General features: G+C 38.4%; 2 protein-coding genes across 2 annotated transcripts in view; one reads left to right on the forward strand and one right to left on the reverse strand.

Moving 5' to 3' along the window:
* The first annotated feature begins 3,245 nt into the window (after positions 1–3,245).
* On the forward strand, positions 3,246–11,088 carry slc31a2 (solute carrier family 31 member 2). The gene is made up of 4 exons (XM_044333536.1): positions 3,246–3,685; positions 8,358–8,424; positions 9,310–9,538; positions 9,847–11,088. The coding sequence occupies exons 1-4, from the start codon at positions 3,677–3,679 to the stop codon at positions 10,010–10,012; spliced, it is 471 nt and encodes a 156-aa protein (XP_044189471.1). The 5' UTR covers positions 3,246–3,676; the 3' UTR covers positions 10,013–11,088.
* A 94-nt stretch (positions 11,089–11,182) lies between these two features.
* Positions 11,183–15,082, reverse strand: part of niban2a (niban apoptosis regulator 2a) — a 31,802-nt gene continuing 27,902 nt past the window's right edge. Inside the window, exon 15 of the mRNA XM_044333530.1 lies at positions 11,183–15,030. Coding sequence (XP_044189465.1) covers positions 14,135–15,030 — 896 coding nt within the window. The 3' untranslated portion in view covers positions 11,183–14,134. The remainder of the gene's footprint in view (positions 15,031–15,082) is intronic.

A 15,082-nucleotide genomic window follows, 5' to 3' on the forward strand; every position in this document is an offset into this window, starting at 1 on the left:
CATACCACTGAAAATCACCATACTTTTTGAATCCTACACAAAGGGGCTTTAAAGTAGGGCTGCAACTAAAGATTATTTTCATCATCGATTCATCTATCGAAATGTCAGAAAATTGTGAAACTTTTCCGATCATTGCTCTTTAAAGCCCAAGATGCAACCCAAAATGTCTCGTTTTGTCCACAACCCAAATATTTTCAGCTTACTATCATAGAGGACTAAAGCAACCAAAAAATATTCACATTTAAGAAGCCGGAACCAGAAAATTTTGTCATTTTTTGTTAAACGACAAACTATTCACTGATTATTAAAACGGTCACTGATTAATTTTCTGTTGATCGACTTATCGTTGCAGCTCTACTTTCAAGAGTGTGTCTAAAGGAAACCTCTCAGTTGTGTAACTTGAGACACAAGTAGCAGTAAACACAAAATACAAATGAATGCATTCACACGAAAATAGACATATTTTAAAACTTTTCTATTTATTTCTATGTTTTAATTGACATGAATTAACCAATTGGAATATTTACGCTATTTTGTGTGTTTTTATGCAAAATCATTTATGTTGAGTAAATCAAATTCAACACATGGAAGAGCACTTATACTGACACTCTGAAAAAGTAAATTCTATTAAATATATATATATATTTATGCATATATATTTCACCTCTGTACCGCCACTCTGTGTTGGCTCATAAAACTGAGAGGTTTTTCTTTGACACCAGTTTTGTATTCAGGAGACAGTTTATCTGCAGATGAGATTCATTTTTCCTGCAGCTGGACATGTAGACTTCAGTACTGACACGGTCTTTCTCTGCCCTCTAGTGGTCAGTACTGTTACAGACTTTATCTCAACTTAGAACTGGAGCCCGACATTATCACCCATGCAAGCTGAAATGCTAAATTGACTCCTTGATTCAGTGGTGCACGAATTAAGATTGGCTGTGTAGACTTAATCTTATTTTTTTGCGACTGTCTGTTCAGCAGAACCGACAAATTGAGATTCATGTTGTTTCAACATCTTTTCAGTCAGTCTGGATGAGATTGTATTTTGTTTTTTCCTCCTGTTTGTTGCCTTAACTTTCTTTATTGTTACATTAATGAGATGAGAATCTTCTAAAATGTCAGTCGGTGCACATGATAAACACACATGTGCACAGCAACACAGCACTTTTGATCATTTGAGTGCATGGGTTTCTATGAGTGTGCGTGTCTACTGTACATTTTGTGTGTATGAGTGTGTGTCTGTAAAATATAGCTGTCTTTACTTGCTGTTTATTTGGACCAGATGCTAAATTCACCTCAAATCTGTTTTCAGTCAAACAAAACAATTTCCAATTAATTCTAGATTCAAGGTCTCTTATAAATTGTCTGTAAGAAACATTTTTCTTTGCTTGTCTACAAGGGCTGGGTGATCAAACGTTGTATGAGCAAATTGCAATTAAAAAAGTTTTTAAACATCAATTTGGTTATTTTATATATGATTTCACATATATGTATTATATCGTATCATATATTGGTAAAAGACAATGTCCTTATTTATATCATAATAATGATTTTAACCATGTCATCCAGCCCTACTGTGTTGTAAAAGCATCAGCACATATTCATTGTCTGTGGGAATGTCTGTCTAATGCCACTGAGGATGTGCTGTACTTAATGTTTGTGTTGCTATTGATGTTTTTATCTTATTTTACCATTATTTTACCAAGTCCAGTTAACTTTTAATTCTGTGAATTGAGAAAAAAAATCACAGTGCTGGTTTTGGCTTCTTACAAACAATCTTGTTTTGCAGAACTTGTATTCACATCAGCTCTGATATTTCCATCGACAAACTGCTTTTACTGTTAGAACCCTGACAGTCACCCTAACTACAATATTCTGGCTCTACATTATTGTGAATGCATGCCTTAAACAATCTGGATTTCCACCGCCCCCCTACAGGAGCCTGTGATGGACATTTCTTTTTTGTCATGGAGGACATCAGGATGTGCTCATGCAGCTCTTTCTGTTTTGTCTCCCGTGGACTGTGCCAAGTGCACTTGATGTATACAAATGTAGCTTTTAAAGGACACTGGACCCTGGTTAAAATTTGTTTTTATTGTTTTAGAAAATATGTGCAATTCCTCTCATCACCAAGAAGGCTGCAGCAGCAGCAGCAGCTTGGTTCCCTGAAGTCATTTCACGCTGCCTTTATTGTTCCTCATTCTGTTAAGTTCTTCTTCACCAAAAGGTACTATAGCTTTATGAAGCCCCACTTGTTTTGTGCTATTTTTTCATTGTTTCTCCCTCACATATTGATGAGTGGTGTCTGGTTTTGTATTTTTCTACTTGTAAACTGTTTACAGGTGCAGTATGCAGATGCTAATAGTAGCACCTCAATCAGTAAATGTAATATTTCAACCTACAGCGCAGAATCAAAGTTGTACTGTACAGTATAACAATAAAATTATCTGACATGTGTTTTGGTGTCCATGTGCAGTCAGCTTTGTATTTCTGAAATGGGAACATGCCAACAGAATATCATGGCAACCATTTATATTTAGTCTCACAAAATAGATTAAATGGTCTATAATTTCTGGAAAATATGTGTTCAACCAAAGGAATCCTCAAATCAAAAGGCGGAACGGTAAAGATACTGAGAGATTGTACTTTGCATAACGCAGATCAGTGGGAGGAGGCCTTTTTCACAGAAGACATGATGATGTGTCATAGAGGGAAAAGTACAGGTGTAAATAATAACATTAATGATGGCTATATCCTATTTAGCGGCTTCAGTTTCAGGGTCCTGGTATTGTGTATGCTGGTTCACTGTCACACTGTCATGGCTCACTGGGACACTTGACTAAAATGGGGCCATTAATGTTATTAGTTATACCTGCACTTTTCCTACAGTTATGAGTCAAAATGTCTGCTATGAAAAAGGCCTAACATCAATATTTTGCAGTTTAAATCCTGTGTGGGACATAGAGCAAGTTAATAATCCCAGATAACATAATTTGTTAAAACAAACATATATTACACAGTATAACAACATAAACAATATTACATATTGAAATTTCAAAAAAAGTAAATATTGATTGCACCTGGTTCGGCTCATTCAAAGATTTACCGCAATCATTTGTTGTTTGTAGGTTGACAAAAGATTTCTAACAGTACGAGTTACAGCGAAAGAGGCCGAAACTCCACGAATGCCTCCCTCGGCTATCTCCGTCTGTCACATGACCCAAGTCGTAGTAAACAATGCTGTATGTTATGCGCATGCGTGTTGTCTTGAGAGAAAGTAACAGTAGTGGCTACATTCCTCGGCTAAAGTTAGCCAACTATTGAATTTAATGCTAATGTTTGTCAGTTAGACATAGCTACACGGACTCTACTCTTTGTTGACGATGACATTTCGTTTTCTGGACGACTGGAATAGTAATTGAGTCACTATTTCGACTTTATTCGCGGTTGCTGAAAAACTCCACTAACCGTCAGCCCTTTGTGTCGGCGTCATTCCGCTACACTGAGAGTCGCTTGGTCAGCTGCGGGTAATAATGTGGTACAGTTGAGAAATGAGTCGTACTTGAGCGCTCTCTAAAAGCAACTGTATCCCGGCTGTGAGCCGCCCATGATGGGGAAACAGAGCCAGTAACCGCTGAGACTGTCGTGTTTGCCTCCGCGCAGCAAGTTCAACATGATGTCTGTAAGTTATGTGTTTATAGTTTGCCACAGCTCAGTATCATAATGTGTTTCTGGAAGAAGTTGCTTTGCATTTAATATATTGATGCCTGTTCAAGTGTGGCGTTGAGTAACGTTAAATCAGTGTGTGTGGAAAAACAAACGATATGACCCGCATGGAGCAGACCATAATAAGAAGTGAATATCCACAAGTTTTGAGTGAACTGCTGTCAGGTTTTGACCATAGACATTCTACACACGAATATATATATCTCCACAGAATTTAAACTGCAAAAATATTAATGATAGGCCTTTTTCATAGCAGACATTTTGACTTGTCACAGTGGGAAAAGCGCAGCTGTAACCAATAACATTAATGGCTCCATTCTGGTCAAGTGTTATGCATGCACAATACCAGGACCCTGAAACTGAAACAGCTAGATGGGATATAGCCATCATTAATGTTATTATTTATACTTGACGTTAGTGTTCCTCTTATGACACATCATCATGTCTTCTATGAAAAAGACCTACTCTCACTCATCTATTATACAAAGTACAATCTCTTAATATCTTTACCCTCCACGTTTTGATTTGAGGATTCCTTCAGTTGAACACATATTTCCCAGAAATTATAGATCATTTAATCTATTTTGTGAGAATAACTATAAATGGTTGCCATAATAATGAGTGAATATCAACAAGTTTTGAGTGAACAGCTGTTAGGTTTTGACCATAGACATTATGTGTGTGTTAGGCTGGAGAGTTAGTACACCTCTTGACAAATAACATTCTATTTTCAGCTAACATTAATACATAGTTACATTTTATGTCAAACTGAACAAAAAATAAAATAAAAAACATCATTGTGGCATTTGCACCCTATACAGTCAGTACTTGGTAACACTCTCTATGGCAGATATCACAGGTAAAAGTCTTTCAGTTCTTGTATTTGGGCCCATTCTTCCTGTTCTAGTAGTACAATATTCTTGGGCTGTCTTGCATGCACAGCTCTTTTAAGATCTACCCACAGATGTTCAATCATGTTAAAGTCAGGGGACTGTGAGGGACATTCCAAAAGCCTCCACCTGTGCAGTGTTTCCTGTGCCACTGGCTGCAACACAACCCCAAAGTATAATAGATCCACACCCTTGCTTAACAATTGGCAAGGTGTTCTTTTCATGAACTGCTGCTCCTTTTTTTTCCTCCTAACATACTTTTGCTGATTGTGGCTGAAGAGTTCTATTTAACTTGATCAATCCACAGCACTTGTTTCAAAACACATCAGGCTTCTGTAGATGTTCTGTTGCATACTTCTGATGTTGGATTTTATGATGAGGACTCAAATAATGTTTTCTTCTACTGACTCTTCCATGAAGGTCTTGTTTGTGCAAGCATCGCTGCACAGTGGAACGGTGCACCACCACTCCTGAGTCTGCTAAATCTTCCTGCAAGTTTTTTCCAGTCAAACAGGGTTTTTGATTTGCCTTTCTGACCAGCATATAAGCAGCTCTCTCTCATCTCTCATCTCGACCTCCACAGTTGCCCTAAACCGCTATCTCTAAATTACATTTCGCACTGTGGAAACTGCAAGTTGACAACACTTTGCTATCTTCTTGTAGCCTTCCCTTACATTATAGGCATCAATAACTTTCATTTTCAGAGTCTCACACAGCTGCTTAGAGGAACCCATGGTTTCTGAGTGTTCACATAAGGTTTGAAGAATCAGAATATTTATAAAGCTTTGAAATTGGCACCAGCTGACATTTCCTAATGACAATTGTTGACATGCTTCAGGCCTAATAAGCTGATTAAGCTCTGAGACCTTTTTATAAAAAGAATCTAAGGCTTCAGAACTCTTAGGCTGCCCAAACTCTTGCGTACAACAGAACCTCTCACTGCTCGAAAAGATTAACTGTAAAACCTGAAGGCTGTGTTTTAAAGAGCCCATTTAACTAGGCCCTCAAATCACATTTTACACTCATAACAGAATTTAATTAATTTAGCCAGTTATGAATCACAGTTTGCACAGGCCCATTAACTGTGACAACATCATTTTGTAAAAACAATAACGTGATCAAATCATCATGATTTGATTCCATTAAAAGTCCATATACTTAGATATAGAGTGATTGTCCTGCCCTACATGTAACCAATTTATATCACACGTACTTCACATGATTCCCTGGCATTTTTCAAGGTGAATCTTAGCTTCTTATATTTTTTTAATGTGTTATTCCTTTCTGTCAGGCAGCCAGTATAAGAGAGTAAACTTGCATTGAATTGAGAAGCAAAAATCATCAATATTTTTTGGTTGAAATGAGAATTAAGTTAAATTTGCGTAACTCAAGACGCTGCAACATCTTTGCAGGCTGTTGCAAAGATATTAGTCGGCAATGACAAGAACAGCAACCAAAAACGTACAAAGTTATATGCTTGCAAAATGCTTGACTGACGTACGTGTGACCTGAAACATGCAAAAAGACACGCAGTCCTTTGAAAGTGTACTGGGAATGTTTGTAGTAGAAGCAGTGCTGTCACGGTTTGCAGTCTCAACATTCACCTGGCAAACAAGTATCAGGTTTTCACAAGCAGCTTGAAAGATAAGCTCACAACGATCACCCTGCCTGGCCTTGACTCAGATTGTTGACTCAAGTTGTCCATATTTGACTTTCTCTGTGGTGTTTTCCAACCGTGTCAAATACTTCCCTTTTCCTCATCACTTTAACGGGACTTTTTTTGCACTGTCCTTCATCTTTTTTTGCTTTGACCTTTTACTATTTTTCAATGTCGAAGCTGTTCACGAGTCTGTCAGTTAAAGAAGTTTCTACACATTTGACATCAAAAGAATTGGATTTTAATGGAGCGGATAAAAGTGAAAGTGACATTGAGTTAATGAGGTCACTTTTCCGCAGAAGCCGATTTTCCTCTTTTCCAGCTGACACAGATTTTTAAAAGATAACTCGATATACCACAATAGGATCTTGTTTTTGTAGGTCATTTTACTCACCAAGTTAATTGCTGAGATCTGAGAACATGGTGTCATCACTGAAAAGAAACCGAACAGTCAGACGATGAGACAAGTTTCAACCAAACCCCGCTGTTAGATAATCTGTAGGATAAAACAAAGGAAAACTGTGAAATTATTACCCAATGTGATTACTCATGTTTCTCGCCCCATTGTGTGATGTGATGTCACTGTGTTAACTAGGTATGTACCATGTTATCATGACTGATAGAAATGAAGCTAAGAAAATAAAAGCCAAGTTATGGAATTACCCTTTGATATTTCATTTGGTCTTTAATCGGACAGTTGAAAGTGAAGAGGGACCAGAAGAGTGTGAGAAAACCTGGTTTGTGTTCCACCTCAGTAGAGCTGCAACAATTAGCTAGTCAATCAATTAGTCAGTCAGCAGAGAATAAATCACCAACTATTTTAATAATCGTACAATGAAGCTTTGTGTTTTTCTTTGTGTTCCCTGTGATGGGGAAGGACTACATACACATTGTATGCACAGTTGCATCACATAAACTAGAGCTGCAACATAGTTTTTTTTATTAGAAAATGTCAGACAGTTGAGAGAAATGCCTTTGGCTTGCTTCCAAATCCTATATTGATGTCTTCACATTGCTTGTTTTGTCCAGCCAGCAGCTCAAAACACCAAAAAAAATAAAGTAAATCCTCACATTTTAGAAGCTGGAACTGTAATATGTTTGATGTTTTGCTTGCTAAAGGATTCATGATATATTAGAATTGTTCTGGATAAATATTCTGCGATGGACTAATAGTTTGAGTGTTAACATGGACATCGCAGGTTCCATGTACACCTTCTCCAGCGCGCAGCTGGTGAGAGACACTCATGCGCAGACGGGTGGTGAATTAGCAGGGAAGTGGGCTCAGAGAGAGCCTGGCAGGAACCGGGCAGCTGACTTAGGAACACACACACACACACACACACATACACACACAAACAGTACATTCCTCTGTCAGTCACACATCTACAGCAGCAGGACAGAACAGAGTGTGCTTTTGTGGAACAATACATCCTGCAGTCGAGGTCAAGATCAGCTGAACAGATATTTGTTTGGAACGAGGAGAATTAAATTCTTTTCGTTTTTTAAGGAATCCAAAAATTATATGTTGAACAAAGGAGCTTTTGAGAATAAAGAATCCTGCACATAGAGCGAATTTCCTACAATACAATTGAGAAACAGAAGAGGAAGAACATCTCTTCTCCCAGGATTGTTCAGTTTGCCTCAGACAAAAAAAAAACACCACTTCCATAGAGTATTTTATGTCTTTATTTTCCCTTATTCAAACTGCTTATTTTACTGTTCTTTTATGATGCCTTATCAGCCTGTCTGTTATTTTAAAATGTAAACCTTTTTTTGATGAGGAGTGCTTTTTATTATAATGTGAGTCTGGGCGGGTTTGTTAGATGTGTAATCAAAGACGTTTTGAGTCGCTGCCCCAGAAAATGAAGGAGAGGACTGATCAGAGAGCAGTGCAGCAAGTTCACAGGTTTGGATGACTGATCTTAAAGGGAAGGAGGATGATGTCAGTGTTGTTGTAACACCTGGTCCTGCATTAATTATGTCTCTCGGAATTGGAAAGGTGCCTTTAAAGTAAATGACAGTCTACTTGAAGATCAACAGAGGTTTAGAGGTTATAATTTGTCTCTTGTTTTTTCTTCTAGATGACTTTTGGGGTGTCAAGTAGCGTGACGCTGCTGTTTGACTTCTGGGATGTACATGGACCTGCAGGTAAGCTGCCAAGTGAAGAGTAGCACCTTCACTTCAGAGGAAAAATTGACTGCTCACTGTGAGATGTTGACTGGTAGTGGTAACTCCTTAGAACCAGTTCATCTGGTTAAAACATACTGTACACATTTCTCTGTCTTGATGGTTCATGTTACATTTATATAACATTGCATCACACTTAACAAAGATGCAGGTGCATTTTTTAAAGGAGTACTCCACTGAAAGCTTGTATTTTGAGCATCGAATACTCACCTGGAAGCCGGCTCTAAAAGGTTTAAAGCTTGCTCCTCTGTGGAGGACGGCAGCTGTAGTCAGATTGATTCACGACAGTTACAGTGGTTTTAAACACTGGGCCAGTGTAGCAGCGAAAAACATCAAAAAAACCTGTAGCATGATCCACTTGTCTGCTGTCCATCTATCTGCTCAGTATGGGAGCCTGACTGAGATTTTTGAGGCTGAAAATTTACAAGTACTCATATCTTCAACCTAAATGCATAAGAAATACACGTCTTTGACAAGGATCCATTAAACTTGGTTATTAAAGAATTGAATATACAATATGTGTATATGTTGATACATCTTTGTTTATCGCTATTGCTGAGAACTGCAGTGTATTGGTCAGGCTCTGCTCAATATCTTCCAAATACTCATATTTACAGCTAAAACTGTTTCCATCTGTCAGAAAAGGCAGTTGCACCAAAAAAGAAGCTGTGTGTTTAGACATATTTATGTATTTAGACACATGTATTTGGAACATAGGCAACCCAATAAATGGGCAGAGGAAAAGTGGATTAAGCAGCAGGAATGTTTTGAAAATTTGACAATGCATTTTAAAACACTTTTATAATACAGTCATGTGTTGTATCTTGTGCATTAATTGTGTCTCAGGTATGGTGCTGTCGGTGTTCGTGGTGTTGCTGCTGACGGTCTTCTACGAGGTGCTCAAAGTGTGGAGGGTGTGGCTGAGCAGTTGCTCCAAGCTGGCTGAGCCACAGCCTCTGTGCGCCGTCCCTCCGTCCTACCGCACCGATAGCAGTTCCGTGCTGGAAAGCAGCCCCTCTGAATCCTCGCTGACCCCCATGGATTCACCAGCTCCCACTCCAAGCACCAGGAACAGGTCAGGGTCTTTGAAAGCAGATCCTTCAGAAAACCAACCCAAAATCCTAAAAGAGTTGAATTCTTTGTGCTTCTTTGGCCCCTATTAACCACTTTGGTGTTTATTCAAACGAACATGTAGAGTTTGGTGATTTCTCTGAGTGTTGCTGTCATTTCTGAGCTTTATATTAGCTTTTTCTGGTTTTCTTTTTGATGCCCCCCCCCCCCCCGTCGTAATAGTTGTCTTAACACCTTGACAGACTGAATGTGCATTATTTTGATTGATATAATTTATTTGAGGTGATGATTTCTCTGTTTCCTCGTCCTCAGCTGGTTGCTGCATGGTATCCAGACGGTGCTCCACATGCTGCAGGTGTCTCTGGGCTACATGCTGATGCTGTGCGTCATGTCCTACAACACGTGGATCTTCCTCGGGGTCATCGTGGGCTCTGTGCTCGGTTATTTCATCTCTTTCCCTCTGCTGGGTCAGATGTGACGGTATGGACAGAGATCAAAGACGGCTCGTTTTTGGTCTCTTGAGACAGAGGGATCGCGTGTCCTGGAATCTAAATGGAAAACTACTTGAGGGACTAATTTCTGTGTGTTGTTTTGCAGCTCTGAGTAGGCAACAGTTAGCATTTGGGAAAATGATAACACTGTGGGAGCATGAAAAGGCAAACTCCCTCTATGCCACGCTAACGCACAAAACTCATGTGGATGTGGAAGCTGACTATTTGAAAGACAAAATCTTTCTCATCGCCCGTCACCTGTTTCAGTCTTTGATCTCTGATTTCTCGGTTATACATTTCACACACTTTAACTACATGACGCACAAAATTTGAACATTTGACCTCAACCATAGGGATGCATATTATTTCATTATTATTATTATTAGCTGGTTCTTCTGTGTTAAAGGGACATCATGCTCAGTTTCTGAGGCATAGCCTCATTTCTGTAATCAAGAACTCAAGCAAGCGCTTGTAAAAATGCTTGTGAAAAATGTTTATAGTCTACGAGGGGAGGAATGCTTGCTTTCAACTCTTGTCTTTTATTTATCCCAAAACAATCTACATTAAAGAGATGAAATGCATTTGTATCGTCCACAGTAGTAGTAGATACAGTAAGTAGTCATCCATAGCTCTGGGAATTTCCGATTATGATTTTATGTTTTTGTGGTCAACACGGACCGATATTGATAGCTACTACACAGTTCACTGTATTTTAGGAGTAATGACACTACAGGTGATTCAAAGATGAGATCTCTGACAATTTTGATAAAACGCATCCAATTATCTGTGTTTTGCAGTGTTTTGGAGTGAAACCTAAAAGCAGAATAGCACTTTAGAGATTTACTGTCAGAGGTCATAAGACAGTTTGAGGAACTGACTCAATCATATGATTTTGGCTTGTAAACTTCTGTGATGTGTCATCTAACCGACCAGTCATTCTCACATGCCTATCAGGGGAAGGTAAAAGTCGGTCATGTTGTGATGCAACGTTTGAGTGCCTTGCAACTGAAATTTCATGTGTTTTCTGAGTATTTTAAACTCTATTTTTAACTGATTCTGACTATAAAAAAACAATATTCAAATATGTGTTATTTTCTCAGTGATGATTTTCTGTCAAATAATAAAAATCTTGAAAGACTTTGATGACAATAATAAAGAATAGTTGATGAAACAGTTTTATTCATCCATATATTTTTGAAATATATTTCAGGACGACAAAAGACTAAACATACAAATCAAAGAGAGCTGTTGACAACAACCACACAGAGGTTTTATAATAAATAAACAGGAGAAGGTGACAGTGGTCCTCCATTGGAAGTTATGGATATATAGGTCTAAAGGCAGCAAACTTAACAGTTGAGACAAATGTGCCTTGCATACAGTGGCAGTAGGTGATTTCACAACAGGGGAAAATGCAAGGGGATTCTCAGCATTTAAGATAAAATTCTAACTTGTCCTGTTGACTACAGATGATAGAGAAGTGAAAATAATTCACCCTTTTAGAGTATGTGATGCTGACAACAAAAATATAGTAATACTTTATTTTACAAGTTATTAAGTTTCATAGAATTTCTTAGAAAGAAACTGATTTGTAACTAAATTCACAGGAAGGTTCCTGGAAAGGACGTTTGGTACAAATTATAATTGGGAGACATAAAATGATATGCATGTACCTAAAATTGTCATTCTGTCTCTCCATGTTGTAATTGTGCTACAGTTACTTCTGTGTACAACACCTATTATAATTCATGTCTGTCTGTCCTGGAGGAGAGATCCTTTTCAGCCATGCTAGCAGAGTGGCTCTAGGGACAGCAATGCCAGTCAATATGTCCATCAGTCAGTTTGGTCCAGACTGAAATATGTCAACAGTTTTGATGGATTGCTGTGAAATTTGTACAGATATTCATGGTTCCTTAAGGATGAGTCCTAGTGACTTTGTTTACCCTGTGGCCTTTTTAGTGCCACCTGCAGGTCAAAGTTTTCACTTGTTCTCTGAAATATCTCAACATCTTAATGAATTAGCACAAAATTTACAGTTTCCAGATGATAAATCCTACTGGCTTTGGTGATCTACTGACCTTTTCTCTAGCTCCATCAAGAGGTTCACAGTTTTTTGTATTTTTTGTGACATATCTCACACATTCATGTTCCCCTCAGGATGAATTGTAATCACTTCAGTGATCCCTTAACTTTTCATTTACATTTTAGCTTGTCAAATACTTTCATTTAGAACGGAATGGAAACAGACTTTCAAAATCTTTGTGTTTAACACTAATAAGTATATGTTAGCATGCTAACACGCTAAAGTTAGATGGTGAACAAGGTAATTATTATACCTGCTTAGCATCAGCATGTTAGCATTGTCATAGTGAGCATGTTTGCATGCTAACTTCATTTGGTGAAGTCTTGCCTTATCTGAATTGATATAGGATATAGTTTGCTATCTGTTGTGCAGACTGTAAAGCTTTTAGGCAAATTTGTGATTTATGATTTAGGGATATCTAAATAAAACTGACTTGACAAAACAGTGTTCAACTGGTAAACTTATAAATAATTCCAATTAATTGTTAGTGTAACCTACAGTAGAGAGCTTTTAGTTAGTTTGCTGAACATGCAAAAATACAAGATTTGTGAACAGCCAAGCATACAATGTGGAGCATCTCTTTCAAGAAAACAACTGCTGATAAACGCAACACAACTACTGAAAGTCAAATAACTGTGTCAGATCTTTCCTCTTTTCTTTCTTTTTTTTTTCTTTTTTTTTTTGTTTCATTTTCCCTATATTTAGTACCAACTTACATACATGTCGTTCTCTCCTGGAAACTTCCTAGGAAACTATACAGACATGTAGAATAAAGCATTACCAAAAAATGTCCATGTTAATTGTAGGTTTGACAAGCAGTTTGTTATATACTGATGTATTTCAGGAATAAAGTAACATTTCCTGGATGTATCAAACATTTGTGTCCCCTTAATTAGTAAGATGAATATAAACAAATGTCTTCACAAGGATAAGTATCAGAAAATATGTTTAGACTTCCTTGTGATTTAGGTGAATTGACCCTTTAACCCAGATTAGAACATTTAAATAAAATAAAATGTTAAATAGACATTGTCATATCTGTTTAATGTATTTACAATGAAGTTGAAGAAAAAATATCAGTGATATTTGAACATCATCACCAGAAGCCACTATTAAGATTCCCCCAAATAACTATGAAGAGGGCTTCCTCTGATTAAAAGTTTCATCAAAATCCTACAAATTAGAGAACCATTATTTACTGTATCTTGGCCTTCTACACCCACAGGCAAAGACAAGAAATTTAGTTTGTTTTCCTCCACAGAACTTAAAACTAACAATAACATCTTACTTTTTTGTTTTTTCGCAGTTTGAACTGAAACACATTGAAACATTAAGGCCATTTGCTACTATAAGAAATGCTCACAAAGTAAACAAATTGCATATTTAAAAACTTACATTTTACAAAAATAGATACCAGTATTTGAAAAATTTGTAGTTAAAATACACATAAATCCAGACACAACAACTGGAGGCTGATATAGCACCCCCTGCTGTCAAGTAGAGGCTGTGACTTTTAGAGGATCCATTCACCAGCAGTAGAGTTAAAGGCTGCATCTATAGTATATTTGACTATATAAATGTGAGAGATATTGAGAAAAAACATTGGCCTGATTTCCTGTTGTGTTCACAACATTAAATTAACAAATAACTTAAATTTAGTTCCTCTCTTATTGTGTGTGGATTATCGTTTAAGATCCCTTCTGATTCATATAAATGAGATACAGTACCAGTCAAAAGTTGTACTGTATATTGAATTCAGTGTCATACACAAAATATGAAGAAAACTTGCATTGAGTTACATTAAGCTGCATAAAGAAGAACCAATCACCAAAGAAATGTCTCTAGTCTAGGAGAGGATGGAAGAATTGGTTTTATAGTGCTCGATATCAACAACAATAAAGAAAAGGCAACGCTTCAAATGAAACCCTTAAATACAATTCTTATTGTACAATCCTTACTTCTCTCCCATCACATGTGATGCACACTGCTGTTTTCTCTCCAAGTGCATGAGCAGATAATTGTCTTCTTACGCTAAAACCACCTCCACCTCTACAGGGTCAACGATTTTGTCCTCTCCATTCAGACCGTTTGTGACAGGCTGAAGCTTACCTTCTTCCAGTCCCTCATTGGACGGTGACTGGAAGCCGCTGTCATCATGCAGGCGAGAGTCTGTAGCCAATGGTGGCTTTGGTGATGACTCAGAATCTGACTCTGCAGCACAAACCTCAGCAATCCGTTCACTGTCACGTTCTTGTATCTCCATTTCCTGGATGGCATTCTTAATTGCTTCTTCCTCCTGATGCTCCTTATCAGCTTCCTGCTTCTTGCTTCCTACCAGCTGCTGGAGGATTGTCTGCGGGGACGTCTTGTTTTGTGGAGACTTCCTGGGGACGTCCTCCACCAGTGTGGTGACATGTGTCACATCCTCCTGCACCCCATCATCCAGGGTGATGGTGGCAGTGCTCATCTCCATCCCGTTGGTCATGTCGCTCTGGTTCTCCTTTGACACTGGCAGCACCACCTCAACCACCGGATTGATCAGGTCCCTGATTTCATTTACGCTATCAGGAGACTTGGGATCCTCAGGCAGGTCTGAGTCCTCCTCATCGTCCTCTCTGCTGTCACACATCTCGGGATCCTCCTCAGGGATAAGCTCCACACCTGGAACCTCCAGACAGGACTCATAGGGCAGAGGAACCCCTTCCAGCTGGATCATGGACACAACCTGCCTGCGTCTTCTCCCAGAACCCCCTCCTTCAAGACCGCCACCGAACGAATCCTCTGGCTCATTGCCTCCAAATTTGGTGGCCCAGTCCACTGGGGGGGTTTCTCCGAGCAGGTGCAGGTTAGGGTCACTGTTGGTCAGAATGATGCTGTCCCTGTAGAGATTGTGTCGCCTCTGGACAGCTGCCTCCTTCACAGCTGAATACAGAAAAGAACAAGAGAGTCACTGTGTTAGCAAATAAGTTAGATC

This window comes from Thunnus albacares, chromosome 18 (genome assembly GCF_914725855.1).
Source record: "Thunnus albacares chromosome 18, fThuAlb1.1, whole genome shotgun sequence".
NCBI lineage: Eukaryota > Metazoa > Chordata > Actinopteri > Scombriformes > Scombridae > Thunnus > Thunnus albacares.

What these genes read in the sequence shown, in the direction of transcription:
- slc31a2 (XM_044333536.1), top strand. An exon ending in GGATGTACATGGACCTGCAG is followed by an intron (nt 8,425 to 9,309) that starts GTAAGCTGCCAA and finishes ATTGTGTCTCAG; the next exon opens with GTATGGTGCTGTCGGTGTTC. An exon ending in ACTCCAAGCACCAGGAACAG is followed by an intron (nt 9,539 to 9,846) that starts GTCAGGGTCTTT and finishes CCTCGTCCTCAG; the next exon opens with CTGGTTGCTGCATGGTATCC.